The sequence below is a fragment of the Lepidochelys kempii genome, chromosome 23 (genome assembly GCF_965140285.1).
Source record: "Lepidochelys kempii isolate rLepKem1 chromosome 23, rLepKem1.hap1, whole genome shotgun sequence".
Lineage (NCBI taxonomy): Eukaryota > Metazoa > Chordata > Testudines > Cheloniidae > Lepidochelys > Lepidochelys kempii.
Genome location: NC_136402.1, coordinates 12,679,073 through 12,707,001, shown reverse-complemented (window position 1 = coordinate 12,707,001; position 27,929 = coordinate 12,679,073). Strand labels below are relative to the sequence as shown.

The window sequence follows — 27,929 nt, the reverse complement described above, 5'->3', positions numbered from 1 at the left end:
ATGGTCTCCAGGGGTTACGGGACTGGGAACACAGCGCTGCTCGCCCTGCTGGGCTGGCTCGGGGGTGAGTGCCCTTTTCTCCTGGTGTTCAGCTGCACAGAAATATTAAAAGCCTCATAAATAAGGTTTCTTTGGCACCTTTTACTCCAGAGCCTTTCCCTGGGAATCCAGACACCTGGGTTTTATTCCTAAAGTTGGGAGGGGAGTGGGGTCTAGTGGTTAGAGCAAGGGGGTGCTGGGAGTCAGGACTCCTGGATTCCGAATGGGATGATATGATGTGGGATGCTCCCTTCCAGTTGATGTGGATGATGTGGGATGCTCCCTCCCTTGACCTGGGTTCCCACTGCTGTTCAGCTTCAGTCAGTTCCTTAGGTGCAAACCTGCACTGGGTTAACTAAAGTGCTGTTTGCAAGCTGAGTAAAAACCATGCCAGCTGGCGTGTCTATACTTATCTTGGTTCCGTTTGTTCCTGTTCTCGCAGGGGGAAGCTAATATCAAAACTGCCAAAATCAAAATGAGAACATCTACATTGGGTTTGCACAGGTTCAACAAATTGGTTTTTGAAGTGGTTTCAGTTGCAATAGTGCAATCCATGTATAGTGCAGGTCACAGGCTCACCCATCTGTGAAGGAAGGAATTATGGGTAGAGTTTCTACAAATAGATTAAGCAATTTGAAAGGGAGGTATATGTTCAACTGGGAAATCGTCATATTTTTTGTGAAGCCCTTGCTGCAAATAGTCTGAGCTGAAGAGAACTCATTACCTTTATACAGTTAGGATTTTAAGCTGTTAAAATGCATATTCTAAGCCCTAGCTCAAGAAAACAGCTGGTCAGCTCCAGGTCCCCAGAAGACAGGGAACATCCCACTGTAAGCATATGTGAACATAAAGGATGCTAGAAAGGACATTCATGGGTCAGACCTAATCTCCCCTTCTCTATGTCTTTATTCCCATGGTTCACTTGTAGGTTTGACCATTTCAGAGCAAGCTCAGCTCCGAGTGGTGAATGGCTCGAGTCACTGCGCTGGGAGAGTCGAGGTGCTTCACAACCAGCAGTGGGGAAGCGTGTGTGATGTTGACTGGGACATAAACAATGCTGGAGTTGTGTGCAGGCAGCTGGGTTGTGGGATGGTGTTGTTAGCCCCAGGGTGGGCTGAGTTGTGTGCAGGCAGCTGGGTTGTGGGATGGTGTTGTTAGCCCCAGGGTGGGCTGAGTTTGGAGAAGAGTCTGACCCGCATCTGGCTAACTGAGGTTAACTGCACAGGGAGAGAAGCTGCCCTCACGGAATGCTGCAGTGGGCCTTGGGAAGACCATAACTGTAACCACAGAGAAGATGTCGGTGTTGTGTGCTCAGGTAACCCTCACCCATGACACATATGGCACTGTGTGGTGAGTACTGTGCTGCAGGGAGTAGAGCAGCATGTGTTACTCAACAGGGGTCATTCTCCCCTCTGAATCAGCCCTGACCCCGATGTCCCAGACTGGCCTGAGCTGGGTCTTTCCTGCTGAGAGCTAAAACTGAGGCCCTGCCCATTCTCTCTCTCTTGGCACTTTCTCAGCAGTCCGGGAGTTAATGCTGGGTCTGAATTCCAGGTGAGGTGAACACCTGCAATTCAGACTGGACACAAGTGGACACAGGATTCTCCTCACTTCCTGGCCCAAAGTTTTTTTTGCTTCAATCCCCAATGTCTAATGCTGAGAGTCGCTGGGCAGGTCCCACAAGGTGTTGAGATGTCAGTGGGATGGGAGAGCTCCCAGCATTTCTCAGGGGGCGCTCAACACTCTTCAGGGCCCAAATGTAGCCAGATCGTACATGATCTCAATACTAGTTTCCCCATCAATCTGTGTCACTGGGCAGAATATTCCCCGCCCTTCCACCTCCCTGTTCAAACAGGAATTAGTTCAGGGGCATCCTGTGGCCTGTCTTATGTAAGAAGGCAGACAAGGTGATCACAATGATCCCTTCTGGTGTTATAAACTATGGCACAGCCCTACCTCTGCCTTTCCTCCCACACCCCAGGGCCTGCTATGTCCCTTGGAGTTTGGCTTCTCCCCTCTGCCCTGGTTCTGCTCCTGCTGGTGTCTGCCCCCATCATCACCTGCATCCTGAAGAAAGGAGCCCCCACCCTCCCTGAGCCCCTGAGAACTGGCAATGGCAGCAAGGGGCAGCCTGAAGAGGACCCAGCGATGGAAGAGGAGTCGGCTATATACGCCAGTGAGTAACTGTCATTTGTGGGTGGTTCGGTTCAGACATTCAGCTGGGTCATTCTGGCAGCAATGTCTCTGGTCAGCCTGAAAAACATAAGTCTGAGTCCACGCCCCAGACTCAAGGACTCAAAGAAACCTTGGACATCTTTCATTATTTGTATCCAGAAAAATGTTCCACTTCCTCGAAATTGGCGAGGGGAGGAGGGGGAATCCCATCTTTGGCTGATAATTTGCCTCTAAATGGTGAAATCCCAGAATCATGTGGTGCTACAAGGATGGGCCAAAATCATCCTCAGAGTAGCATACTGTTTGTGAGCTAAATCATGGGTAGATTGTCTATCTGTGAGCAGGAGGAAATTTGTCATGATCTTAAATCTTCACTGGCCCACAGCAGAGACCAAACAGTTTAAAATCTGGCCTGTTTGAAACTGGGTCTACTTTTGTGGCTCTGGCCTGTTGCTCTCCGAGAGCCACTGTCAAACTGTCCCACCTCTGGGAATCAGAAATGATGCTTCCGAGGTCCCTGTTATTGCTGTAGGATTTGTCCATTATTTTCAGAGCTGAGATTCCTCTGCTCCCCAGATGCCACCCTGTGCCATAGGGCAGAGTGTGCTCCGTAGCTGCTGAGATGTATGTGGGAATTATCGGAGGAAGCGGTTACAGTGTGAGTGCAGGACTCTGTGCCTCGGGGTGGAAGTGTGTGTGTGTGTGGGGGGGGGGGGGGGGATGAAGTTTGCCAGGAGGATTATCGCTGTAATGATTTAGCTCATTCCATGATGTCCTTGGTTCAGCTCCCTTTGCTTCTCAGTCTCCATTGTCACCGCCTTTCACATTGTTTCATTCACAGATGTCTCAAGTTTTGTGCGCACCCAGAGACCTCAGCGAGAGATGTACTGACTAGGAGGATGCCAGCAAGACAGGGATGCAGGGGAGGCTGGCCTGGATTGGGGAGATGGAAACTTCTTCTCTTAGCATCCAAAAGTTCCACCCTCCCTGTCTCTTGCACTAGTGCGTGTGAGGGGCATGTGCTGGATGGCCGTGACTATCCTTCGGGGTGAGGAGGGCTGTGCTAGCAGCAAATATCCTGACTGTCGTTTAATGGCAGGGCACATTCTGAACAGGGCTTATTTTAAATAAATTTAGGAAACACCAGGAACAGCCAATTTTATCAGCTCTATCACCTCCTTGTTACAGGGTCATGAGAAAGCCTGTGTGCATCACTCCCTCCAGTGGAGAGACTGGTGTCTCAGCTGCGTGCCGTAAACCCAGCCCTGGGAGGAACTGACAGCTCCTCTTTTAGCTCAGAGAGTTGGTGTTGCCCTTCCTCCCAAGCCAGGTGCTCTGTGCACCTCCCATTCCTCCTCCCCCTCAGGCCATGGGCTCTGGGTGCCCCCAACTCTCTCTTCTCCCATAACTTACTGCGGAGGTAATTGCCAGGGGCTGTTGTTTGTGTTGCTGCTGTGAACGGAGACACACACACACGCAGAGATGGAGAGCCCCTATGGATCTCAGCAGAGCACGGACCGTGACTTGAGCTAGGCTGCGTTACACCAGCAGATCTGCCCGTGGCTCTCCCCCTTCCCTGCCAGCATGAAACAACCCTCCCCCCCAGCGACGTGGGCGCTGCAGGCCCCGATGGCATCGCTCCAGCCGGCCGAGCCCCAGGGAAGAAGAGGAGCAGGTGGGGGGGGGGCAGCGAAGAGGTGAAAGCCCCCCTCGGGGGAGCCCCTGGCCCCTGAGAGTCTTGGAGGGCCTAGGGGCCAGTTTTGTTCAATATCTTCATAAATGATCTGGAGGATGGTGTGGATTGCACCCTCAGCAAGTTTGCAGATGACACTAAACTGGGAGGAGAGGTAGATACGCTGGAGGGTAGGGATAGGATACAGAGGGACCTAGACAAATTGGGGGATGGGGCCAAAAGGAATCTGATGAGGTTCAACAAGGACAAGGGCAGAGTCCTGCACTTAGGACGGAAGAATCCAATGCACCGTTACAGACTAGGGACCGAATGGCTCGGCAGCAGTTCTGCAGAAAAGGACCTAGAGGTTACAGTGGACGAGAAGTTGTATAGGAGTTAACAGTGTCCCCTTGTTGCCAAGAAGGCCAATGGCATTTTGGGATGTATACGTAGGGGCACTGCCAGCAGATCGAGGGACGTGATCGTTCCCCTCTATTCGACACTGGTGAGGCCTCATCAGGGCAGCGGGAATGTGTCTCCGTGTCACTCCCGCACCAGCTGCCATCTCCTTTGCTGGCTACTCACAGAGTTTTGTGCCTTGTATCAGTCTATTGTCCTATCTTCAGCAATGGCCAACGCCTGCTGCTTCAGAGGAAGATGCAGAAAACCCATCAGTGGGCAGCAGAGGGAAGTCCTGCCCCCAGGGGAAGTTTGTTCCTCACCCCCCCGTTCGTCACTTTGTGGCTGGTTCATGCTTTGAAGCAAGACATTTTTTGTTCCTTCTCTCCTCTCTCCTGTCACTCTGGATGGTCTCATTCTGCCGATAAATCTCCAGTCCCTATTTTACAAATCCATATCAGATCTTGTCCTCTGTGATATCTACTGGCAGTGAGACCCACTAGCCAATTCTTTGGTGTGTGTATAGAAACTTTTGATTGGTTTTAAATCTCTCCCCTTTCTGCCTCACTGAATGCCCCCTTTTACTTGTAACATAAGGGTGGCTGACTCTACATTCTTCATACTTACTTCACACTTGGTCAGATGTTTAGTTTAGTTGTTTAGTTCAGGGATTGGCAACCTTTGGCAACCTTTGGCTCGAGGCCTGTCAGGGAAATTCGCTGGCGGGCCGTGCCGGTTTGTTTCCCTGCAGCGTCTGCAGGTTTGGCCAATTGCAGCTCCCACATGCCGCGGTTTGCCGTTCCAGGCCAATGGGGGCTGTGGGAAGCGGCGGCCAGCACATCCCTCAGCCCATGCCACTTCCCACAGCCCCCATTGGCCTGGAACAGCGAACCTCGGCCAGAGGGAGTTACAATCGGCCGAACCTATGGACGCTGCAGGGAAACAAACCGTACCAGCCTGCCAGCAGATTTCCCTGATGGCTGCATGCCAAAGGTTGCCGATCCCTGGTTTAGTTCTTTGAAGTTGTTTATTCATTCTTCCTGCATCTTGACCTGAATCATTCGTCATAAGATAGTATTCTTGACAACCAGCCAATCAAGCACACTCTTTGCTTTCTATTTTCCTCGGAGAGAGACAGGTGTAATGACTAGAAGGCAAGTAGTAGCCATTAGGAGAAAGGTTTCTTGCCTGGTCAGGTCATGTGTCAGATTTATAATTTTCTAGACCCATATTGATTCCATCCACCTCAGACATAAACATCAGAAAGGTGACATGAAATGGCAACAGGTATGAGCCTGCAGTGAAAACATTCCCAGCAGCAATAACTGAATTCTTGTATCTCTAGGTGTCATAAATATAAAGGGAAGGGTAAATACCTTTAAAATCCCTCCTGGCCAAAGAAAAAACCCTTTCACCTGTAAAGGGTTAAGAAGCTATGATAACCTCACTGGTACCTGACCAAAATGGGGGGGGAGAAACAAAGGCTCTCTCTGTCTGTGTGTTGCTTTTGCCGGGAACAGAAAGGACTGGAGTCTTAGAATTTAGTAAGTAATCTAGCTCGATATGCATTAGATTCTGTTTTGTTTAAAAGGCTCATAAAATAAGCTGTGCTGAATGGAATATAGTCCTGTTCTTGTGTCTTTTTGTAACTTAGGGTTTTGCCTAGAGGAATTCTCTGTGTTTTGAATCTGATTATCCTTTAAGATATTTACCATCCTGATTTTACAGAGGTGATTTTTTTTTACTTTTTCTTCTATGAAAATTCTTGTTTTAAGAACCTGATTGCTTTTTCATTGTTCTTAAGATCCATGGGTCTGGGTTCACCTATACAAATTGGTGACGATTTTAATCAAGCCTTCCCCAGGAAAGGGGGTGTAAGGTATGGGGAGGATTTTGGGGAGAAAGACTTTTCCAAGCGGGCTCTTGGTAAGTGACCCACTGGGTTAGGGTGATCAAAGATGCTCAGATGTGATACTGGCTGCATCTCTCCTTTGTGTTCCACTGGCTAGGAAACTCGTGTGCTGTAACTACATCAGCCTGATCAGCTAATGCCTCAGGGGCACTTTGACCCTGTCTGCCTCCCTGAGCCCAGATGGCATCAAGGGAAGGGTGATCTAGCCAGGGGCATTGTGGTCAGGAAGCTTATTGTGTTCTCTCTGATCTGCACTCCCATGTGCTTTTCCTGTTAAGTATAAACGAGCAATGGTAGCATGCTGTGTAAAGTGTCTGTGGGTACGTCTACACTGCAAAAAAACCCTCATGGCAGCGAGTGTCTGAGTCCAGGTCACCAGACTTGGGCTCATGGGGCTTGCGCTATGGCTCTAAAAATAGCTGTGTCGGCAGCACTTTGAACTTGTGGCTGGGGCTGGAGCGCTGAGACCCGCCCTCCTACCAGGCTTCAGAGCCTGAGCTCCAGACCAAGCCAGAACGTTCACAAGGCTATGTTGAGCACCATAGCATGAGCCCTGCAAGCCCAAGTCTGTTGACCTGTGCTCTGCCTTGGGTGTTTGTCTGCAGCTAGACACACCCTCAGTGTGTTCTCTGCTTTACAATTACTGCCTGTATCCTGAGAGAGTTAGACTGTCACCAGAAGGCTCTCACTTCTAAGTGGAGTTCTGGGAGATGGTGTGCTAAGCAACAGGGGCGTCTGAAGGGTCAGCATTGAGACCCAGGGCTAGGCATGTGCATAGTTCTCAGGAGGGGGTGCTAGATGGAGGGACTGCACCCCAGGAGTGTGCCGAGGGACCCCAAGACTAGACCAGTGTCTGGACTCCTTTCAGGCTCCAGAGGCTTAAAACACCCAAGATCCACGGGCCAGGATTCGCCTCTCAGCTGTCTAGTGAGCACTTGAGTGGGGGCACTCAGCTCGGATCTGTGACACCAATAACACCGGGTTTAAGCAGGCACATCTCCATTAGAGTCAACAGATTTTCATTCGGTTGCCTCAGTGCTAAAATATTTGCAAATGCAGTGCACAAACCTCTTCTAACCCCTCCCTGTTTGATTCCCACCACCCCCACGCTGTCCCCAAGTAGCTAGCGCTGCACCATGGAAGTCAGACTATGTTCATCTCAATCCCTCTCGTCCCACAGGAGTTACTGCTTCAGCGGCCACAGCCTCCTGCCTCCTTCCCCCCAAATCCTGCCAGGATCCAAGGAGAGCTGTCTGTTCACAAAAGGACGGTACTGCTTTCGTGGGAGCGTGGGCCTGCTGGTGTACAAGTCAGACGCCTTCACCCTTGCCATCATGTTCTCCAACCCCTTTGACTACAACCTCTACTGTGTTGAGTTTGGCCTCGAGATCTGCCCAGGCAAAGAGCACCTTGGTGACATGGAGGAAGTCTATGCAAGGATGTACAATTATATGCCTGCCAACAGCTGCACAACGTTCAAGAAAGCCAAGCTGGGCCAATGCCAGGAAGCGCTTGTGGTCTCCGCAGGGAATATCCGTGTCACGGCCACCATGTCCAATGCTGCCAAAGCAGTCATTAAAGTGCTTGTAGAGGAAAAAGGGAACCCACCTCCCTACTCAAAGAACCCGATTTACTACAAGACACACTCCTAGAGTAAAGACTGCTGCTACGACTGACATCCAGCCTAAGACATGAAATGACTCCACATGGGCCCGATCTACAGGCAGAAATAACCCACTACTGCATAGACACCAGCGCAGGAACCTACCTTGGGACAGAACTGGCCCTCACTTATCATAGTGCTTGGAAAGAGCATAGACACTGCAAGAGGTGTCTAAGGCCAGAAGGGACCATTGTGATCAATTAGTCATATATCCTGTATAATACAGTCCAGAAAACTCCCCCCAGATAATTCCTCTTGAACTAGAGCATCTCTAATAAAATAAATAATGTCGCAAAGACAGTCTTGTAACCCTGGCTTTGAATTGGCTCCATGTTGTTCACATTATGTTAGCCGCAGGTGGGAAAGTGAATTCATAACAGGCATAAATAATGTCTGATTCTGTCCTCATCTATTGCCCTTTTAGAATGGTGTAAATCCATTGCAGGCAGTAGGGGACTCCAGATTTACCCAAAGGGAACTCAGATCTGAATATGGAGCAGTGCGCCCAGGCGAGCAAGGGAGTCCCACCCTTGCTATTACCAATCTGGTAGAGCCTATGGAGGAGGGTGTGGCAAAGATACTACCGGGTATAGGAAAGGGCCCGCCCCAAGGAGAACTCGCCGCCCCTCATGCTGCCTTACCGTTACCCCCCGAACCCCTGAACCATCGCCTTCGCCCCCCCCGACACGACCCTTGCTAACCAACCCCCAGCTATGGAGGGCTGGACCCTAGTCCAGGGGAAGCGAGGCAATCGAAAAGCTTGAGTTCCGCTGCACCCATCCGATGTGGAAGCCCCCCGGAAGACCAGGAAGGGAGGCACTGATATCGAGCCTTCCACTACGGGCACGAGTGAGATCCATCCGCTTGTGTCGGGAGGGGAAGACAGAATAGCATTGGAAAGTATAATCTCTCCTCCACGAGATACCCTCCCCGCCGAGACCCCTGAGGAAGCTCCTTTTGCCCGGATAACAGCCGAACCCCCCGCGAACCCCGAGGCGACTGTTGAGGCGGGCCCTAGAGGAGAGGCCCCCGGGGTAGACGGAGTTGTCCTCTCCTCCGTGTATGTGGAGATTGAGGCCCTAGATTTGACCCTGGTCACCCAGGGAGAAGATGATCTACTGCCAGCTGGCCTCGATCTGGGTAACCTCACCCCAGCCCCCCTTTCCCCATGCTTCCTCCCACTAATTGCCTTCCCGGGTGAGCGCCCTGCAGAAGGTGGTCCACCACCTGATGCCATGGCCGCCAAGACCACCACGGAGCCAGCGCCTAGAGTCACTGGGAGCCTCTGCCCTTATCCCTTAACCCTTCACTCTGCTCAGGAGGCACCTTCTTTTAGCTGCGAGCCTCATGAAGTCCAGAGCCTTACCTCTGCCCCCGGCCCCACCCCTATCCCTGCCCAATTCCCCTCCTCCTGCAATGTTAATGCCGCCCCTAGGGTTATTTCTTTCCCGCCTTTTGCAGATTCCCCCCAGGGAGCAGTCTTTGCACTTTCTAGTCGCGACCCATTAGGAGTTGCAATTTTTTCCCTGCCATCCCCTTCCACCCCAAGGCGTGAAATGGATTTAATAACCCCAGCCTGTCAGGGGACACCATCACAGGGCCTAATAACGTCAGCAACACTATCAGAGAGTCTCATTCACCTGCACATCCACCAGTGTGATATATGCCATCATGTGCCAGCAATGCCCCCTGCCATGATCTTCTACACTTTCCACAGTATGCATCCGATGAAGTGATCTGTAGCTCACGAAAGCTTATGTTCAAATAAATTGGTTAGTCTCTAAGGTGCCACAAGTCCTCCTTTTCTTTTTGCGAATACAGACTAACACGGCTGTTACACTGATTTCTGTGTTACCAAGCTCTGTTCTATGCGGTGTTCCTGTCGACTAATAAGCCTTCTGTTTTACACGCTGGCTGAGAGTAACGGCTGACTGTGGAGCTGGCGTGCAGGGCTCTCTGGCTTCCTCTGGGGTCCCGTCCAGGTAGACCCGCCAAGGGGAAGTGTATGGTGTGAACAGGGATGCTGAATGCTCTGAGGTCAGACCAGGAAGGCCATAGCCCTTCGGCTGAGAGTAACGTGCCCTGGACAGGCGTGCCCTGAGGGGAGTCACGCTACCTGTCTGACTTCATACAGAGCAGTTCCAGAGCATCAGACCTGTGACTGCGTCAAACCAGGAAAGCTGGGCTGTCACACACTGCACCCTTACAAAAGAAAATGCAATACCTGCCATGGTATATGCTTAGGTAGTGCCATTCAGCCTGTCCTGTGCTGTGCAGCCCCGGCGTAGAATCGATCTAGTCTGTTGGTCATCATGCAATTATATCAGTAGAGAGGGGTGCAGCTACTCCGGTATGGAAGGGCAATACTCTATACAGCTATAAGGCACCTGTCATAACCATAGGGGTAGCCTAAATTCCTCCTTACCTGTAAGGGGTTAAGAAGCTCAAGTAACCTGGTTGGCACCTAACCAAAGGAACCAATGGGTACAAAAGATACTTTGAAATCTGGTGTGGGGGAGAGGTTTTGTTTTGGGTTCTTTGTTTCTGTGGCCATTCGCTCTTGGGACTAAGAGGGACCGGACATCAATCCATGTTCTCCAAATCTTTCTGAACAAGTCTCTCATATTTCAGACTTGTAAGTAACAGCCAGGCAAGGTGTATTAGTTTATCTTTGGTTTTCTCAACTTCTGAATTTTCCCTTTGCTAGAGGGAGGTTTATCCCTGTTTTGTTGTAACTTTGAAACTAAGGCTAGAAGGGGTTCCTCTGTGCTCATTGAATTTTCTGATACTCTGTAAGGTTAACTACCAGCCTAAGTTTACAGAGGTGATTCTTTTACCTTTTTCTCTTTAAGTTTTAACCTAAGCTGGTAAGAATAAGCTTCGGGGGGCGGTCTTTCATGCGGGTCCCCACATTGAATTGAATGTCCCCACATTGAATTGAAGTTTTTACCTAAGCTGGTAAGAATAAGCTTGGGGGGCGGTCTTTCATGCGGGTCCCCACATTGAATTGAATGTCCCCACATTGAATTGGCTCCATGTTGTGTGAGCCGCAGGTGGGAAAGTGAATTCATAACAGGCATAAATAATGTCTGATTCTTTCCTCATCTATTGCCCTTTTAGAATGGTGTAAATCCATTGCAGGCAGTAGGGGACTCCAGATTTACCCAAAGGGAACTGAGATCTGAATATGGAGCAGTGCAGAATCAATAAGCTTTTCATTCTAGGTTACATTTATCATAGAATCATAGAATATCAGGGTTGGAAGGGACCTCAGGAGGTCATCTAGTCCAACCCCCTGCTCAGACCAAGGAAAAAATAACAAAGAACGAATATAAAATCCAGTGTGAGAACGGGATCAAAGTGACTCTGTGTAACACGCTCCCTCTTGAGCTACCTGCTCTCCGGGCTGGAGATGTCTCCCAGCAGTGCTCTGCAGGGAGGCAGCCAGATGCCTAAAGAAGCAGGACAAGAAAAGAGAATGACAATGTCTTCTTCCAGTTACACAGCAAGATGCATTACAGAAATTCATTAGAATGTAAAACCTGCAAGCAATGAAGGGAGCTCGCCAGTTCCAAGGAGAAGCAAGCTCCTGTGGCTTAGTAGAGAAGCATGGCTAGAGTTCCAGAGAGATGTGCCTTGAGAGCAGAATATGGAGCAGAGGTGGGCAAACTTTTTGGCCAGAGGGTCACACTGGGGTTGCAAAACTGTACGGATGGGCGGGTAGGAAAGGCTGTACCTCCCCAAACAGCCTGGCCCCTGCCCCCTATCCGACCCCTCCCACTTCCCGCCCCCTGACTGCCCCTAAGATAGCGACATGAAGGTCGCTATCTTACAACAAAAAAACTTCAAATCCAGACTCCAGCGAGAAACTGCTGAATTGGAATTTATTTGCAAATTGGATACAATTAACTTAGGCTTAAATTGAGACTGGGAGTGGCTAAGTCATTATGCAAGATAATCTATTTCCCCTTGTTTTTGCCTCCTCCGCCCCCCCAGAGGTTGTTGTTAAACCCTGGATTTGTGCTGGAAATGGCCCACCTTGATTATCATACACATTGTAAGGAGAGTTGTTACTTTAGATAAGCTATTACCAAGAGGAGAGTGGGGTGGGGGGAGGTATTTTTTCATGCTTTGTGTGTAAAAAAGATCTTCTACACTTTCCACAGTATGCATCCGATGAAGTGAGCTGTAGCTCACGAAAGCTTATGCTCAAATAAATTGGTTAGTCTCTAAGGTGCCACAAGTCCTCCTTTTCTTTTTGCGAATACAGACTAACACGGCTGTTACACTGATTTCTGTGTTACCAAGCTCTGTTCTATGCGGTGTTCCTGTCGACTAATAAGCCTTCTGTTTTACACGCTGGCTGAGAGTAACGGCTGACTGTGGAGCTGGCGTGCAGGGCTCTCTAGCTTCCTCTGGGGTTCCGTCCAGGTGGACCCACCAAGGGGAAGTGTATGGTGTGAACAGGGATGCTGAATGCTCTGAGGTCAGACCAGGAAGGCCATAGCCCTTCGGCTGAGAGTAACGTGCCCTGGACAGGCGTGCCCTGAGGGGAGTCACGCTACCTGTCTGACTTCATACAGAGCAGTTCCAGAGCATCAGACCTGTGACTGCGTCAAACCAGGAAAGCTGGGCTGTCACACACTGCACCCTTACAAAAGAAAATGCAATACCGGCCATGGTATATGCTTAGGTAGTGCCATTCAGCCTGTCCTGTGCTGTGCAGCCCCGGCGTAGAATCAGCCCGGCGTAGTAAGTAACAGCCAGGCAAGGTGTATTAGTTTACCTTTGGTTTTCTCAACTTCTGAATTTTCCCTTTGCTTGAGGGAGGTTTATCCCTGTTTTGTTGTAACATTTAAACTAAGGCTAGGAGGGGTTCCTCTGTGCTCATTGAATTTTCTGGTAAGGTTAACTACCAGCCTAAGTTTACAGAGGTGATTCTTTTACCTTTTTCTCTTTAAATAAAATCCTTCTTTTTAAGAACCTGACTGATTTTTCCATTGTTCTAAAACCCAGGGGTTTGGGTCTGTAGTCCCTTTGTAACCAATTGTTGAGGATATATGCTCAAGCCTTCCCCAGGAAAGGGGGTGTATACTTGGGGGAATATTTTGGGGGAGTAGGACTCCAAGTGGTGCTTTCCCTGACTGTTTGTTGAATCACGTTGTGGTGGCAGCGGTCCCAAGGCAAGAAAGGAATCTTTGCCTTGGGGAAGTTTTAACCTAAGCTGGTAAGAATAAGCTTGGGGGGGGTCTTTCATGCGGGTCCCCACATCTGTATCCCAGAGTTCAGAGTGGGGAAGGAACTCTGACCGCACCTTTATACAGGTATAACTGCATCTACTCTAGGGCTTGTACCTGTTTAAGTATTTCAGCAAGAAATAGACCCGGATGGAAAATCTTCAGCAGAACCATTTTCCATCTGCAGAAGTAGAAAACACTCGGTGAAGTTGTGTAATTTTTGCCAAAATTGCCTTTCTGATTAAAAAAACATAGGAAAAGAGTCCCAACAATGTCAAAACATCCGATATAGAGCTTTTTGGAATGAAACTTTTCAGTGTTTTGTTTTGAAATGACATCACTCCCTAGTGGACGTATGGAGTGATCATCACCCAGATGACACTTCCACGTTCACTTTTTTCCGGGTGGAGGCCCATCGGTCACACCACTCTCGGTTGGACCGTATTTACTTATCCCGTTTCCATCTTTCACAGGCCCACTCCTCTGCCATTCGGCCGGCCCCATTCGCGGATCAACATTTAGTCACCGTAACTGTCTCCGTCCGTGCAGAGAGACCGGGGCCGGCCTATTGGCACTTTAACAACAGCCTGTTGGAGGACGAGAGCTTCGTGACGTCCTTCCGGGAGTTTTGGCTGGCCTGGCGAGAGCAGTGGCGTGCCTTTCCCTCGGTGCGGCGATGGTGGGATCTCGGGAAGGTGCGTGCCAAGCTCTTCTGCCGTGACTACACTCGGGGCACCAGCCGACGGCGAAATGCGGCGATAGAGCGGTTGGAACGGGAGGTCTTAGAGATGGAGAGGCGCCTGGCCGCCGATCCCGAGGACCCGTCCCTCTGCGGAGCGTGCCAGGAGAAGCGGGAGGAACTCCAGCACCTCGAGGACCACAGGGCCCGAGGTGACTTCGTTCGGTCCCGCATCCGCCGCCTTCGGGAGATGGACCGCGGCTCCCGCTTCTTCTATGCCCTGGAGAAAATGGCGGGGGGGGGCAAGAAACACGTCACCTGCCTTCTTGCGGAAGATGGGACCCCCCCCCTCACGGATCCGGAGGAGATGTGTGGGAGGGCCCTTGACTTCTACACAAGCCTTTTCACAAGTTAAAACTTCCCGAAGGTACAAACTATTTTACCCTTTGCCCTTGGACTTCCACTGCCACCACCAAACTTTATATGGGTTCCTGAGAAAACATAGTTTGGACACGTCTTTCCCCCAAAATCCTCCCAACCCTTGCACCCCACTTCCTGGGGAAGGTTTGGTAAAAAGCCTCAGCAATTTGCATAGGTGACCACAGACCCAAACCCTTGGATCTTAGAACAATGAAAAAGCATTCAGTTTACTTACAAGAAGACTTTTAATAGAAGTAAAAAAGGAATCACCTCTGTAAATCAGGATGGTAAATACTTTATAGGGTAATTAGATTCAAAACATAGGGAAACCCTCTAGGCAAAACCTTAAGTTGTAAAAAAGACACACAGACAGGAATATTCATTCTATTCACCACAGCTGTTTTCTCAGCCATGTAAAGAAATCATAATCTAACACATACCTAACTAGATTACTTACTGAGTTCTAAGACTCTATTCCTGTTCTGTCCCCGGCAAAAAATCACAGAGACAGACACAGATCCTTTGTTTTTCTCCCTCCTCCCAGCTTTTGAAAGTATTTTGTCTCCTCATTGGTCATTTTGGTCAGGTGCCAGCGAGGTTACCTTGAGCTTCTTAACAGGTGAGAGGCTTTTTCCTCTGGCCAGGAGGGATTTTAAAGGGGTTTACCCTTCCCTTTATATTTAAGACACCCTGATAATGGGAATCAAGGACAGTGGAACTGTACTTGGCCTTTTTTTATGATGGAGGGACTCGCCATCAACTAAGTAGCACTCGCTAGGCAAGGGACATGGGTTCCAAAACTCTGTGAATGAAGAGAGGCTGGGGACAGGTATGAATGCTTGTTGGCATGGGCCCCACATGCTAAGTGCACTTCCCCCTCTCTCCACTGTGGAATATCAGAGCTAATTTTGATTCGAATTAGGAGTTTAGTTACAGGCTGCTGAGCTGAATTCACGTTGTACTGAGACTCTCCTACTACAAGCTGAAATCAGAAAAGAGCTGAGCGTACCTAGAGCTGAAATCACGGAGTGTTGTGTTAAGTAGTGGGGGGAACATGAAGATATATGGTGAAGCAGTTTGCGGGACAGCGAGCAAAGCAACTTATGGAGCAGAGCAATTTGCAGGATGGCTGGCAGAGCAGAGCATTGCAGTTTGCGGGACGGCGAGCAGAGCGGCTGGTGGAGCAGAGCGCCTGGTGGAGCAGAGCAGTTTGCCGGATGCTGAGAGCAGCTCATGGGGTGGCTGGCAGAGCGGAGCCCCATGGAGAGGTGGGGCCATCAGCTTTGGAACACGTAAGGTGCCCCTTAACCCCCCTCCCAATCTCCACCCAGGTTGGGAGGTAAAACTCTGTAGATAAACTTTTGAACTCTGGGGCTGCTCTGACGGGGGTCAGAGACTGTTGAGTCATTGGACTTTTGGGACTTCGGGTGATTTTGGGTTGATGGACTCAAGAACCAAAGGGAAAGGACATGCCCCAATTTGCTTGCTCATGGGTTGTGTTATGAATCCTCTAGGTGGTGTTTCCCCAACATAATGCCACATTGTTTGTCTTTGTTATTAAAAGGATTTTTGCTACACTCAGACTATGTGCTTGCGAGAGGGGAAGTATTGTCTCCTGGAGGCTGCAGGGGTGGTATGTATTTGTCCCAGGTCACTGGGTGGGGGCTTGAGCTGGTTTTGCATTGTGTTATTGGAATGGAGCCCCTAGATACTGAACCCAGCCCTTGTTGCTGCCAACTCTGACAGGCAGAAGGGTTACATATCATATCCTTGTAAACTGCCCTTAGTGAAGATTGTTTTTGTCGGGGTTTTTTTGCATGTTTAGAAATTCATGTAGGCATCACTTCAAAAACAAGCGAATGCTTTTAGTGAAAAGGATGAGCTAGTTTCTCTTTTCAGCATTGTAAAGTCCTTTTTATTTCACCAGAACCCCTTCTCTTTGGTTAGGGCAAAACAGTAACGTTTATGAGACGTGAAGTGGAGGCATGGGGAGGGCGTGTTAGAGCAGTGGTGGGAGCTGCGGGGGGCCATGCCTGCGGACGTAAGCAAAATGTCTTGCATCCCACAGTCAGATTGCTCTGATGAGCTGCAATGCGGCCCATGGGCCGCAGGTTGCCCACCACTGCATTAGAGGTTATGGTTTTAAAGGCGCTATATGTGAGGCTGGCAGACCAGGTGCCAGCTCATGCCAAAGCCCCAGGCCTCATTCAATGTTTATAAATCCAGAGTTGGAAGGCAGACCAATTCACTTCTGTATTAGTACAGATCCAAATGATTGGTAAACGATTGGTGAGAGTATATTTGGTGTTTAAACTTAATGAAAACTAGTGGGATGTTACATGCATTTGTTTTCACTTATCTGTTTCCTGTTATAATGTAATAGCAAACATCCACAGTGTAAATAAATAACCCATCAAACGAAAAAGAAGCCTTGTGGAACGCAAATGAAGAACTTTAACAGAAAAGTGCTAATTTTAAGGCAAGTGATCATTGTGTGTGTGGTGATCGGAGGTCAAAGACGCTAAGTGCATTCCTCACTCTGTGTAATCAAAGGAAGAGCCCACGTGGGTAGTGACCCTGTGAGTTTGCTTGCTGTGAGAAGAAGCTGTAAGTATGGCGTTAGGGAAAGATCCTTCATCTCTGGGCTGTTTGGATTCTAACAGCTGGAATAACCTGGGTTAATCTGGGTAGCCCTGAGATCCTTTTGGGAAACTGGCTACTTGTTACCTCTCTACCACCATTTGGTGAAATCTAATTATAGAACACACCACCAGCTTGGGGGGGTCTGTTCTGTTTTCTGGCAGTCTGCCCTGAGGTAGCATTCACAGTCGTGAGCCAGTCCAGACAGTATGACACGATACAACAATTTTTTTATAAGAGAAAGAACATTAATACCTTGGTGCTGCTTCAGTGTGACGATAAATAAAATGAAAAAAATTAACTGTTTCTCAGATCGCTCTATCAGATAACTCTGTGTACTAGTGTGTGTGTGTGCGCATATCTAAGTGTTTAGTGATTGTTAATCTCTTGTGTGTATGTTGCTAAATGTGCCAAATACGTTATTAATGCAAAATATTTACTGCTAAACCTTAAGAATAAAATTTTGTTTGTAAATATTGTCTCTCAAATACTAACATATAGGGTTCCCAAATACTTCATTCCTGTTTTTATTTTACTTAGTACACAGAACTTTAATTAATCCACATTTCAGATCTTACCAAAAAGGGCATAGCTTGAGGACAGAGGATTTAAAAGGTAGCTAAAACTAGGCCTGCATTTTCTCTCACGAATGGACATATTAATGAATTTTCACCATAAGATTTCCTTTGAGTGAGGTATCCTGTGCGTTTTATATGAAACAATGTTGAAAAAACAAGTGTGTGTGAGAAAGACACATATATAAAATAATATAAAACTACTTTGAATGTATTTTGAAAGGGTTATTTATAAATAGTGAACAACTTGGCTTGAACATACACTCATTTGAGGTTGGAAGTGATGGGTGTGTGTTGCATGTTTTCCTACTTTTTTTTTAAATTTATCTGTTTGTCAAAAACTTTACAAAAATTAAGAGGCCCCTAATACATCTTAAACCAATAGGTGCTAATTTCCAATAAATATAAAAGGTTAGGAAGAAATACATTATTTGAGTATATGGAATAAGGGAAATTGGAATAAAATTTAGGCATGTAATTCCATTAGGGCCAGCCTACCAGTTTTTAAAGACAAATGCTAAAAGAATTGTGGAGAAAGAGGACATTTTATTCCTGGTCCAAATTAAGAAACAAATAAGGTTAACTGCTGAATTTACACAGGTATTGTAAAAAAGTTGATAAAGAAACCTACATACATGCTCACTGGAATTAGTATTTTATCTTTACTTTACAATTTAATATGCTCTGCTGAATAATTCCATCAAAAATCCATGGGGTTATAAAATCCTTGTGATTGGTTTAGGAAACTGTGATGCAATTTACTGTTCAGTGACGTGTGATTCCACAACAAATCACGTGGTTAAAGAATCCCTTCTGATTGGCTCACCAGTGATGGGTGGTTTGCTGTAAGACTCCAGAGCAGGGGGTTCTGCAGTTTGGTTGGTGACAATCTGTGCTGTGAAATGCTTTTCTCTTCTCTCTGTGCTTTTAAAAAAACTTTCTTGAATGTCTCTGTAATGATCCCCACTTCTGGTACCACTGTAAGAGGCTGACACCCACCTATCGCAAGCACCCCCTGGTCAAGTGCGTGGATGCCCGCAGTTTTTCTCCGCTCATGGTGCCCCCATTGGCTGCTGCACTTGTCAGGCAGGTCTTCAGTGACTCAGCCCAAGTCTGTGTGTGAAACCAACAAACCTCTTCTGGGGTACACAGTCCAAAATGTCCTGTAGCTCTCCCTGGGCTCAGTCTTTAACAGTCCAATAGGGCCCGTCCTGGTACCTTCTCCATTGGTATCAACCTCTAACTCTTCCTGCTCTGACACCCCTAATTAGTCCAATGGTGGCCTGTCTCAGTCCCCCTTCAGCTGGTACATCTTCCTATAGCCCTCCCTGGGCTCAGTCTTTAAGCAGCCCAATGGGGCCCATCACGGTACCCTCGCTCGATCTGGCTAGGTTGAAAGGTTCCTACTCTGGAATTGAGCAGCGCCCCAAGGGCTTCTTCCCTGGGACTCCTTGCCTCTACTTGCGCCACCCTCTTGGACTCAGTTCACTGACCACAGCTCCCCGCTGAGTCAGTCCTAGGGCAGCCCCCTTCCCTGCGGTGTCACCATTCTAATTCCCTTCCTAATGGCATAGCCACTTCCCACAGAGGCTGGTGGGGAACCTAGTCCCACCCACTGCTTTGGGTCCAAAACCAGGGATCCTTGAAGTATAGCAGCCTTGTGCTGCGCCCCTTAACTAATTGCTGATCTACATTTCCTTGGGCCACTTCCTCATAGCTCATCTTAGTTGAGCCCTGGCAGCCAGCCAGAAGCTATTCTCCAGCTCCCAGGCCCTGCAGACAACTGCTTGCTTCAGCCACAGCACCCAGCAGCCAGCCAGGAACGCCTTCCTCGCTCCTCGAGTCCCTGCCAGCACAGGGTTTGCATGACAGCATGAGTGAAACACTGACCGTCTGCCCCCTTGGTTGGGGGGAGCTGGTGCAGAGGCAGTGGGAAGGGCTGGGGGGCATCAACAGGTGCAGAGATAGGGGGAGAGATTATGCAACGGGTGCTGGGGGGCTACGAGCAGATGCAGAGAGGCGAAGATGGGAGTGGGTGAGGTTTACCAAGCTAAGCCCCGCCAGATGGTACCTGAGGCTGTCCCTGCGGTGAGGTGCATGGGGCATGAATTGTAGCAGTTGCCATGGGGTGCAAGGTCTTGCCAGGAGGCTCATTTCATACCCCTCTGGGCTCTGCACAGGTGTCTTCTCACACCCCTTCCTGTACTCGCGAGTCTGGCGCATCATGCGTCTCATGCAGGAAACCAGCCGCTGCAGCTTTGGCCAGCCTGAGAAATGAAACCCACAGATTGGAGAAGCCCAGAACCAGGATCTCCCTTCCCCACTGAGCAGTCCTCATTGAGGGGGGCCACACAGCTCACAGCGAGGGCTGTGGAGATGGTCTCCAGGGGTTACGGGACTGGGAACACAGCGCTGCTCGCCCTGCTGGGCTGGCTCGGGGGTGAGTGCCCTTTTCTCCTGGTGTTCAGCTGCACAGAAATATTAAAAGCCTCATAAATAAGGTTTCTTTGGCACCTTTTACTCCAGAGCCTTTCCCTGGGAATCCAGACACCTGGGTTTTATTCCTAAAGTTGGGAGGGGAGTGGGGTCTAGTGGTTAGAGCAAGGGGGTGCTGGGAGTCAGGACTCCTGGATTCCGAATGGGATGATATGATGTGGGATGCTCCCTTCCAGTTGATGTGGATGATGTGGGATGCTCCCTCCCTTGACCTGGGTTCCCACTGCTGTTCAGCTTCAGTCAGTTCCTTAGGTGCAAACCTGCACTGGGTTAACTAAAGTGCTGTTTGCAAGCTGAGTAAAAACCATGCCAGCTGGCGTGTCTATACTTATCTTGGTTCCGTTTGTTCCTGTTCTCGCAGGGGGAAGCTAATATCAAAACTGCCAAAATCAAAATGAGAACATCTACATTGGGTTTGCACAGGTTCAACAAATTGGTTTTTGAAGTGGTTTCAGTTGCAATAGTGCAATCCATGTATAGTGCAGGTCACAGGCTCACCCATCTGTGAAGGAAGGAATTATGGGTAGAGTTTCTACAAATAGATTAAGCAATTTGAAAGGGAGGTATATGTTCAACTGGGAAATCGTCATATTTTTTGTGAAGCCCTTGCTGCAAATAGTCTGAGCTGAAGAGAACTCATTACCTTTATACAGTTAGGATTTTAAGCTGTTAAAATGCATATTCTAAGCCCTAGCTCAAGAAAACAGCTGGTCAGCTCCAGGTCCCCAGAAGACAGGGAACATCCCACTGTAAGCATATGTGAACATAAAGGATGCTAGAAAGGACATTCATGGGTCAGACCTAATCTCCCCTTCTCTATGTCTTTATTCCCATGGTTCACTTGTAGGTTTGACCATTTCAGAGCAAGCTCAGCTCCGAGTGGTGAATGGCTCGAGTCACTGCGCTGGGAGAGTCGAGGTGCTTCACAACCAGCAGTGGGGAAGCGTGTGTGATGTTGACTGGGACATAAACAATGCTGGAGTTGTGTGCAGGCAGCTGGGTTGTGGGATGGTGTTGTTAGCCCCAGGGTGGGCTGAGTTGTGTGCAGGCAGCTGGGTTGTGGGATGGTGTTGTTAGCCCCAGGGTGGGCTGAGTTTGGAGAAGAGTCTGACCCGCATCTGGCTAACTGAGGTTAACTGCACAGGGAGAGAAGCTGCCCTCACGGAATGCTGCAGTGGGCCTTGGGAAGACCATAACTGTAACCACAGAGAAGATGTCGGTGTTGTGTGCTCAGGTAACCCTCACCCATGACACATATGGCACTGTGTGGTGAGTACTGTGCTGCAGGGAGTAGAGCAGCATGTGTTACTCAACAGGGGTCATTCTCCCCTCTGAATCAGCCCTGACCCCGATGTCCCAGACTGGCCTGAGCTGGGTCTTTCCTGCTGAGAGCTAAAACTGAGGCCCTGCCCATTCTCTCTCTCTTGGCACTTTCTCAGCAGTCCGGGAGTTAATGCTGGGTCTGAATTCCAGGTGAGGTGAACACCTGCAATTCAGACTGGACACAAGTGGACACAGGATTCTCCTCACTTCCTGGCCCAAAGTTTTTTTTGCTTCAATCCCCAATGTCTAATGCTGAGAGTCGCTGGGCAGGTCCCACAAGGTGTTGAGATGTCAGTGGGATGGGAGAGCTCCCAGCATTTCTCAGGGGGCGCTCAACACTCTTCAGGGCCCAAATGTAGCCAGATCGTACATGATCTCAATACTAGTTTCCCCATCAATCTGTGTCACTGGGCAGAATATTCCCCGCCCTTCCACCTCCCTGTTCAAACAGGAATTAGTTCAGGGGCATCCTGTGGCCTGTCTTATGTAAGAAGGCAGACAAGGTGATCACAATGATCCCTTCTGGTGTTATAAACTATGGCACAGCCCTACCTCTGCCTTTCCTCCCACACCCCAGGGCCTGCTATGTCCCTTGGAGTTTGGCTTCTCCCCTCTGCCCTGGTTCTGCTCCTGCTGGTGTCTGCCCCCATCATCACCTGCATCCTGAAGAAAGGAGCCCCCACCCTCCCTGAGCCCCTGAGAACTGGCAATGGCAGCAAGGGGCAGCCTGAAGAGGACCCAGCGATGGAAGAGGAGTCGGCTATATACGCCAGTGAGTAACTGTCATTTGTGGGTGGTTCGGTTCAGACATTCAGCTGGGTCATTCTGGCAGCAATGTCTCTGGTCAGCCTGAAAAACATAAGTCTGAGTCCACGCCCCAGACTCAAGGACTCAAAGAAACCTTGGACATCTTTCATTATTTGTATCCAGAAAAATGTTCCACTTCCTCGAAATTGGCGAGGGGAGGAGGGGGAATCCCATCTTTGGCTGATAATTTGCCTCTAAATGGTGAAATCCCAGAATCATGTGGTGCTACAAGGATGGGCCAAAATCATCCTCAGAGTAGCATACTGTTTGTGAGCTAAATCATGGGTAGATTGTCTATCTGTGAGCAGGAGGAAATTTGTCATGATCTTAAATCTTCACTGGCCCACAGCAGAGACCAAACAGTTTAAAATCTGGCCTGTTTGAAACTGGGTCTACTTTTGTGGCTCTGGCCTGTTGCTCTCCGAGAGCCACTGTCAAACTGTCCCACCTCTGGGAATCAGAAATGATGCTTCCGAGGTCCCTGTTATTGCTGTAGGATTTGTCCATTATTTTCAGAGCTGAGATTCCTCTGCTCCCCAGATGCCACCCTGTGCCATAGGGCAGAGTGTGCTCCGTAGCTGCTGAGATGTATGTGGGAATTATCGGAGGAAGCGGTTACAGTGTGAGTGCAGGACTCTGTGCCTCGGGGTGGAAGTGTGTGTGTGTGTGTGGGGGGGGGATGATGAAGTTTGCCAGGAGGATTATCGCTGTAATGATTTAGCTCATTCCATGATGTCCTTGGTTCAGCTCCCTTTGCTTCTCAGTCTCCATTGTCACCGCCTTTCACATTGTTTCATTCACAGATGTCTCAAGTTTTGTGCGCACCCAGAGACCTCAGCGAGAGATGTACTGACTAGGAGGATGCCAGCAAGACAGGGATGCAGGGGAGGCTGGCCTGGATTGGGGAGATGGAAACTTCTTCTCTTAGCATCCAAAAGTTCCACCCTCCCTGTCTCTTGCACTAGTGCGTGTGAGGGGCATGTGCTGGATGGCCGTGACTATCCTTCGGGGTGAGGAGGGCTGTGCTAGCAGCAAATATCCTGACTGTCGTTTAATGGCAGGGCACATTCTGAACAGGGCTTATTTTAAATAAATTTAGGAAACACCAGGAACAGCCAATTTTATCAGCTCTATCACCTCCTTGTTACAGGGTCATGAGAAAGCCTGTGTGCATCACTCCCTCCAGTGGAGAGACTGGTGTCTCAGCTGCGTGCCGTAAACCCAGCCCTGGGAGGAACTGACAGCTCCTCTTTTAGCTCAGAGAGTTGGTGTTGCCCTTCCTCCCAAGCCAGGTGCTCTGTGCACCTCCCATTCCTCCTCCCCCTCAGGCCATGGGCTCTGGGTGCCCCCAACTCTCTCTTCTCCCATAACTTACTGCGGAGGTAATTGCCAGGGGCTGTTGTTTGTGTTGCTGCTGTGAACGGAGACACACACACACGCAGAGATGGAGAGCCCCTATGGATCTCAGCAGAGCACGGACCGTGACTTGAGCTAGGCTGCGTTACACCAGCAGATCTGCCCGTGGCTCTCCCCCTTCCCTGCCAGCATGAAACAACCCTCCCCCCCAGCGACGTGGGCGCTGCAGGCCCCGATGGCATCGCTCCAGCCGGCCGAGCCCCAGGGAAGAAGAGGAGCAGGTGGGGGGGGGGCAGCGAAGAGGTGAAAGCCCCCCTCGGGGGAGCCCCTGGCCCCTGAGAGTCTTGGAGGGCCTAGGGGCCAGTTTTGTTCAATATCTTCATAAATGATCTGGAGGATGGTGTGGATTGCACCCTCAGCAAGTTTGCAGATGACACTAAACTGGGAGGAGAGGTAGATACGCTGGAGGGTAGGGATAGGATACAGAGGGACCTAGACAAATTGGGGGATGGGGCCAAAAGGAATCTGATGAGGTTCAACAAGGACAAGGGCAGAGTCCTGCACTTAGGACGGAAGAATCCAATGCACCGTTACAGACTAGGGACCGAATGGCTCGGCAGCAGTTCTGCAGAAAAGGACCTAGAGGTTACAGTGGACGAGAAGTTGTATAGGAGTTAACAGTGTCCCCTTGTTGCCAAGAAGGCCAATGGCATTTTGGGATGTATACGTAGGGGCACTGCCAGCAGATCGAGGGACGTGATCGTTCCCCTCTATTCGACACTGGTGAGGCCTCATCAGGGCAGCGGGAATGTGTCTCCGTGTCACTCCCGCACCAGCTGCCATCTCCTTTGCTGGCTACTCACAGAGTTTTGTGCCTTGTATCAGTCTATTGTCCTATCTTCAGCAATGGCCAACGCCTGCTGCTTCAGAGGAAGATGCAGAAAACCCATCAGTGGGCAGCAGAGGGAAGTCCTGCCCCCAGGGGAAGTTTGTTCCTCACCCCCCCGTTCGTCACTTTGTGGCTGGTTCATGCTTTGAAGCAAGACATTTTTTGTTCCTTCTCTCCTCTCTCCTGTCACTCTGGATGGTCTCATTCTGCCGATAAATCTCCAGTCCCTATTTTACAAATCCATATCAGATCTTGTCCTCTGTGATATCTACTGGCAGTGAGACCCACTAGCCAATTCTTTGGTGTGTGTATAGAAACTTTTGATTGGTTTTAAATCTCTCCCCTTTCTGCCTCACTGAATGCCCCCTTTTACTTGTAACATAAGGGTGGCTGACTCTACATTCTTCATACTTACTTCACACTTGGTCAGATGTTTAGTTTAGTTGTTTAGTTCAGGGATTGGCAACCTTTGGCAACCTTTGGCTCGAGGCCTGTCAGGGAAATTCGCTGGCGGGCCGTGCCGGTTTGTTTCCCTGCAGCGTCTGCAGGTTTGGCCAATTGCAGCTCCCACATGCCGCGGTTTGCCGTTCCAGGCCAATGGGGGCTGTGGGAAGCGGCGGCCAGCACATCCCTCAGCCCATGCCACTTCCCACAGCCCCCATTGGCCTGGAACAGCGAACCTCGGCCAGAGGGAGTTACAATCGGCCGAACCTATGGACGCTGCAGGGAAACAAACCGTACCAGCCTGCCAGCAGATTTCCCTGATGGCTGCATGCCAAAGGTTGCCGATCCCTGGTTTAGTTCTTTGAAGTTGTTTATTCATTCTTCCTGCATCTTGACCTGAATCATTCGTCATAAGATAGTATTCTTGACAACCAGCCAATCAAGCACACTCTTTGCTTTCTATTTTCCTCGGAGAGAGACAGGTGTAATGACTAGAAGGCAAGTAGTAGCCATTAGGAGAAAGGTTTCTTGCCTGGTCAGGTCATGTGTCAGATTTATAATTTTCTAGACCCATATTGATTCCATCCACCTCAGACATAAACATCAGAAAGGTGACATGAAATGGCAACAGGTATGAGCCTGCAGTGAAAACATTCCCAGCAGCAATAACTGAATTCTTGTATCTCTAGGTGTCATAAATATAAAGGGAAGGGTAAATACCTTTAAAATCCCTCCTGGCCAAAGAAAAAACCCTTTCACCTGTAAAGGGTTAAGAAGCTATGATAACCTCACTGGTACCTGACCAAAATGGGGGGGGGAGAAACAAAGGCTCTCTCTGTCTGTGTGTTGCTTTTGCCGGGAACAGAAAGGACTGGAGTCTTAGAATTTAGTAAGTAATCTAGCTCGATATGCATTAGATTCTGTTTTGTTTAAAAGGCTCATAAAATAAGCTGTGCTGAATGGAATATAGTCCTGTTCTTGTGTCTTTTTGTAACTTAGGGTTTTGCCTAGAGGAATTCTCTGTGTTTTGAATCTGATTATCCTTTAAGATATTTACCATCCTGATTTTACAGAGGTGATTTTTTTTTACTTTTTCTTCTATGAAAATTCTTGTTTTAAGAACCTGATTGCTTTTTCATTGTTCTTAAGATCCATGGGTCTGGGTTCACCTATACAAATTGGTGACGATTTTAATCAAGCCTTCCCCAGGAAAGGGGGTGTAAGGTATGGGGAGGATTTTGGGGAGAAAGACTTTTCCAAGCGGGCTCTTGGTAAGTGACCCACTGGGTTAGGGTGATCAAAGATGCTCAGATGTGATACTGGCTGCATCTCTCCTTTGTGTTCCACTGGCTAGGAAACTCGTGTGCTGTAACTACATCAGCCTGATCAGCTAATGCCTCAGGGGCACTTTGACCCTGTCTGCCTCCCTGAGCCCAGATGGCATCAAGGGAAGGGTGATCTAGCCAGGGGCATTGTGGTCAGGAAGCTTATTGTGTTCTCTCTGATCTGCACTCCCATGTGCTTTTCCTGTTAAGTATAAACGAGCAATGGTAGCATGCTGTGTAAAGTGTCTGTGGGTACGTCTACACTGCAAAAAAACCCTCATGGCAGCGAGTGTCTGAGTCCAGGTCACCAGACTTGGGCTCATGGGGCTTGCGCTATGGCTCTAAAAATAGCTGTGTCGGCAGCACTTTGAACTTGTGGCTGGGGCTGGAGCGCTGAGACCCGCCCTCCTACCAGGCTTCAGAGCCTGAGCTCCAGACCAAGCCAGAACGTTCACAAGGCTATGTTGAGCACCATAGCATGAGCCCTGCAAGCCCAAGTCTGTTGACCTGTGCTCTGCCTTGGGTGTTTGTCTGCAGCTAGACACACCCTCAGTGTGTTCTCTGCTTTACAATTACTGCCTGTATCCTGAGAGAGTTAGACTGTCACCAGAAGGCTCTCACTTCTAAGTGGAGTTCTGGGAGATGGTGTGCTAAGCAACAGGGGCGTCTGAAGGGTCAGCATTGAGACCCAGGGCTAGGCATGTGCATAGTTCTCAGGAGGGGGTGCTAGATGGAGGGACTGCACCCCAGGAGTGTGCCGAGGGACCCCAAGACTAGACCAGTGTCTGGACTCCTTTCAGGCTCCAGAGGCTTAAAACACCCAAGATCCACGGGCCAGGATTCGCCTCTCAGCTGTCTAGTGAGCACTTGAGTGGGGGCACTCAGCTCGGATCTGTGACACCAATAACACCGGGTTTAAGCAGGCACATCTCCATTAGAGTCAACAGATTTTCATTCGGTTGCCTCAGTGCTAAAATATTTGCAAATGCAGTGCACAAACCTCTTCTAACCCCTCCCTGTTTGATTCCCACCACCCCCACGCTGTCCCCAAGTAGCTAGCGCTGCACCATGGAAGTCAGACTATGTTCATCTCAATCCCTCTCGTCCCACAGGAGTTACTGCTTCAGCGGCCACAGCCTCCTGCCTCCTTCCCCCCAAATCCTGCCAGGATCCAAGGAGAGCTGTCTGTTCACAAAAGGACGGTACTGCTTTCGTGGGAGCGTGGGCCTGCTGGTGTACAAGTCAGACGCCTTCACCCTTGCCATCATGTTCTCCAACCCCTTTGACTACAACCTCTACTGTGTTGAGTTTGGCCTCGAGATCTGCCCAGGCAAAGAGCACCTTGGTGACATGGAGGAAGTCTATGCAAGGATGTACAATTATATGCCTGCCAACAGCTGCACAACGTTCAAGAAAGCCAAGCTGGGCCAATGCCAGGAAGCGCTTGTGGTCTCCGCAGGGAATATCCGTGTCACGGCCACCATGTCCAATGCTGCCAAAGCAGTCATTAAAGTGCTTGTAGAGGAAAAAGGGAACCCACCTCCCTACTCAAAGAACCCGATTTACTACAAGACACACTCCTAGAGTAAAGACTGCTGCTACGACTGACATCCAGCCTAAGACATGAAATGACTCCACATGGGCCCGATCTACAGGCAGAAATAACCCACTACTGCATAGACACCAGCGCAGGAACCTACCTTGGGACAGAACTGGCCCTCACTTATCATAGTGCTTGGAAAGAGCATAGACACTGCAAGAGGTGTCTAAGGCCAGAAGGGACCATTGTGATCAATTAGTCATATATCCTGTATAATACAGTCCAGAAAACTCCCCCCAGATAATTCCTCTTGAACTAGAGCATCTCTAATAAAATAA

The 27,929-nt window shown here is 49.3% G+C and overlaps 1 protein-coding gene across 1 annotated transcript; it reads left to right on the top strand.

Moving 5' to 3' along the window:
* LOC140902059 (scavenger receptor cysteine-rich domain-containing group B protein) lies at positions 1–27,929 on the top strand. The gene is made up of 7 exons (XM_078850361.1): positions 1–64; positions 968–1,157; positions 1,215–1,354; positions 20,755–20,944; positions 21,002–21,141; positions 21,808–22,002; positions 27,164–27,929. The coding sequence occupies exons 1-7, from the start codon at positions 1–3 to the stop codon at positions 27,571–27,573; spliced, it is 1,329 nt and encodes a 442-aa protein (XP_078706487.1). The 3' UTR covers positions 27,574–27,929.

Excerpts from the sequence above, each read along its gene's own strand:
- LOC140902059 (XM_078850361.1), top strand. The coding sequence starts at position 1 with ATGGTCTCCAGGGGTTACGGGACTGGGAACACAGCGCTGCTCGCCCTG. Across the intron at positions 65-967 it reads CCTGCTGGGCTGGCTCGGGG|GTTTGACCATTTCAGAGCAA; the intron begins GTGAGTGCCCTT and ends GTTCACTTGTAG. Across the intron at positions 20,945-21,001 it reads TTAGCCCCAGGGTGGGCTGA|TTTGGAGAAGAGTCTGACCC; the intron begins GTTGTGTGCAGG and ends GGGTGGGCTGAG.